The sequence below is a fragment of the Nanorana parkeri genome, unplaced genomic scaffold (assembly GCF_000935625.1).
Source record: "Nanorana parkeri isolate BGI_ZX_2015 unplaced genomic scaffold, ASM93562v1 scaffold773, whole genome shotgun sequence".
Lineage (NCBI taxonomy): Eukaryota > Metazoa > Chordata > Amphibia > Anura > Dicroglossidae > Nanorana > Nanorana parkeri.
In genome coordinates, this window is record NW_017307041.1 from 328,086 (window position 1) to 330,531 (window position 2,446).

Consider the following 2,446-nt stretch of genomic DNA (forward strand, 5'->3'; position numbering starts at 1 on the left):
AGTATATACCATTGATCTTTGCATTATGACATTTAAAAGGCATGCCCGTCACCCACCCTTTTTAAAAAAGAAATCATTGGGTCGCAGGAGGAAACAAACAAAAAAAAAAAGTATCTGCTCAAAAGCCATGGTTGTTGCAATATCAGTTTGCTTGATGTAAATGACAAGATACACATAGGCTAGATGGTCATGAGCCATGGCAGATAATGTCTCTAGAGTGCCCAGGAGATTTAAATAGGGCGTGCTAGAAAACAGTCTAAAAAGGAGGTAATGTTCAATGATTAACAGACAACAGATCAGCAAGGTCTGTTTGGAGCCTGAGAACTTCGATTAAAAAAAAAAATCAGCCGTAATGAGAAACAGGTTATTGAGCAAGGTGCTGCCATAAACTGCTCCTAGTTCCAAGAGAACCCATGGCAGCGTCGTCCTAAAGAACCAGTTCCACCTAACAAAGCCAATCTCAGATAAGGGCTCCAACCCTACACATTATTCAGTGGACGTTATTGAGCCGAGGGCTGGAGATTACGAATCTTAAAGTTTACCTTTCCTGGGAACCTTTTTTTAAGAAGCCTACATACAGGTGAGTGAATGAGCTGGCAACCATCCAAAAATGGCTTGCCACCTTTCGGTGACATTTCTCAAAGCTGAACTAAAAAAAAAAGTGCACATATCAATCCAAAAGATGCAACATGATGCCAAAAGATTATATTCAGGCTTAAAAATGAGGCTTCCAGATGTAGCATTCAGCTCAGACAAATGCATCATCATTACAAAGAGCAAACCTCAAACAGCATAGAAGTCAACTCATCCCAATGGTTACAGTATGTTAACATTTGTTACACATACAACAGAATTGTACTTCGACTTTTTGTCCTAAAACGTCATATGAATTGGGGAAAAATCCGAATCTAGAGTGATTTCTTTTTTTTTTAGCAACAAAGTCCCATAATCACAGTGTTCAGTTTAAAAAAGAAAACTTAAATCACACAAGATCTAATTACATACTTGAACCTTATATATATGATATACAGATAGAATATACCATATATACATAAAAAGTTACATTTGTCTCCTGTAAAATGCCTGATTTACTTCTTAATCCACAAAATGTTCTGCTACACGGAAGTTGTGAAAGTCGATGTACTATTCTCTTTACTGGTCGCACAAAGGGGATATACAATACAGAGTGATGGTGAACCAAATAAAGAAAAACAAAAAATTATAATTGATGCGTGGCAGTTGTTAGTTGTCTCCCTCTCCAGGCTCAGCCTCGTCGTTCTGTTGTTCTGAGGTCCATAGCTGGAAGATAAAAACAGCACTTTAGTTGCAGCACAAGAGTTTGTCTACTATGAATAATAATGCCAGTGTTAAATTTAAAGGACACTCCTACCCTACTAAACTAAAACGCTATGGTGGCAACAGAGGATGGACACAGGAGAAAGTGTTGGATCTGAGCAGCACCTATGAAGGTGAAGATTCCATTCAATGGTAATACATACATCGTGAGAGTGTGTGCGCGTGAGTGTCAAAATGTACTTTTTCACAAATTTTAATTTTTTCTTTCAATAATTGTATGTATTATATTAGACATTTTAAATCAGTTTCATGGATTTAAAATAATCTGAATTTAAAAACTTCAAGCCAATATAATAAAATATCCAACCTTTTAAAAAACATGAAATTGGCGTAATCGTCGATTTCATACATAGGCGACAATGGAAACAACTTGCGTTTCCATGTGTGTGCATGCGTTCGCATAGGGACTTTTTTCTTTGGTATTTTTTATTTGATTTAACAAGCCCCTATGTGATGGCACATTAGAGGTGACAGGAGGAGTCTTTTAGACCCCTAGGGGTTGATTTACTAACCTTATAAACACACCACGAACATGTATACACCTCTGTAGTGTGTTCCCTCCCAGCATGATCTATGGGTGGAATCTAAACACCTTTGTAGTGTGTACACACCCAGCAGGTGTGTTGTGCAAAGCCCTGCAATGAATTGCAAGGTGATGTTGTGTAAATTAGCTCTATGTTGTGTTGCTTGCGTTGATGAATGCAGGAATGTAAATGCATGAGCTAACCATTTTTGTCTAAAAACTGTGAAGCAGCATTATATATGCATCATGTGCATGATTTTTCCATATATGGCATTAGTGGAAATATGCTTTTAGAGACTTTTTGGTTGATAAATACGTTTTGCTGTGTAAAAATCACACGCACCTAGTGCATGCGTGTGTTTAGGTTAGTAAATCACACCCCTAGTGTCACATTTCCACTTCACTGGGGAATGACAGCTGCCTACTGAGGTAGCTGAATGTAAATGCAGCATGCAGTGGCTGGGAGCAATAGCCAGCCTGCTATTGGCTATTTCAAACTGCAATAGCAGGCTGGCTATTACACCCACCCACTCCCTGCTGTCAATCAGAAGACGAACCAAAAAGGAG

General features: G+C 38.4%; 1 protein-coding gene across 1 annotated transcript in view; it reads right to left on the reverse strand.

Moving 5' to 3' along the window:
- Positions 1-557: 557 nt before the first annotated feature.
- YWHAB (tyrosine 3-monooxygenase/tryptophan 5-monooxygenase activation protein beta) overlaps positions 558-2,446 on the reverse strand; it is a 20,752-nt gene continuing 18,863 nt past the window's right edge. The window contains exon 6 of the mRNA XM_018564702.1: positions 558-1,299. Within this exon, the coding sequence (XP_018420204.1) occupies positions 1,243-1,299 (57 nt within the window). The 3' untranslated portion in view covers positions 558-1,242. The remainder of the gene's footprint in view (positions 1,300-2,446) is intronic.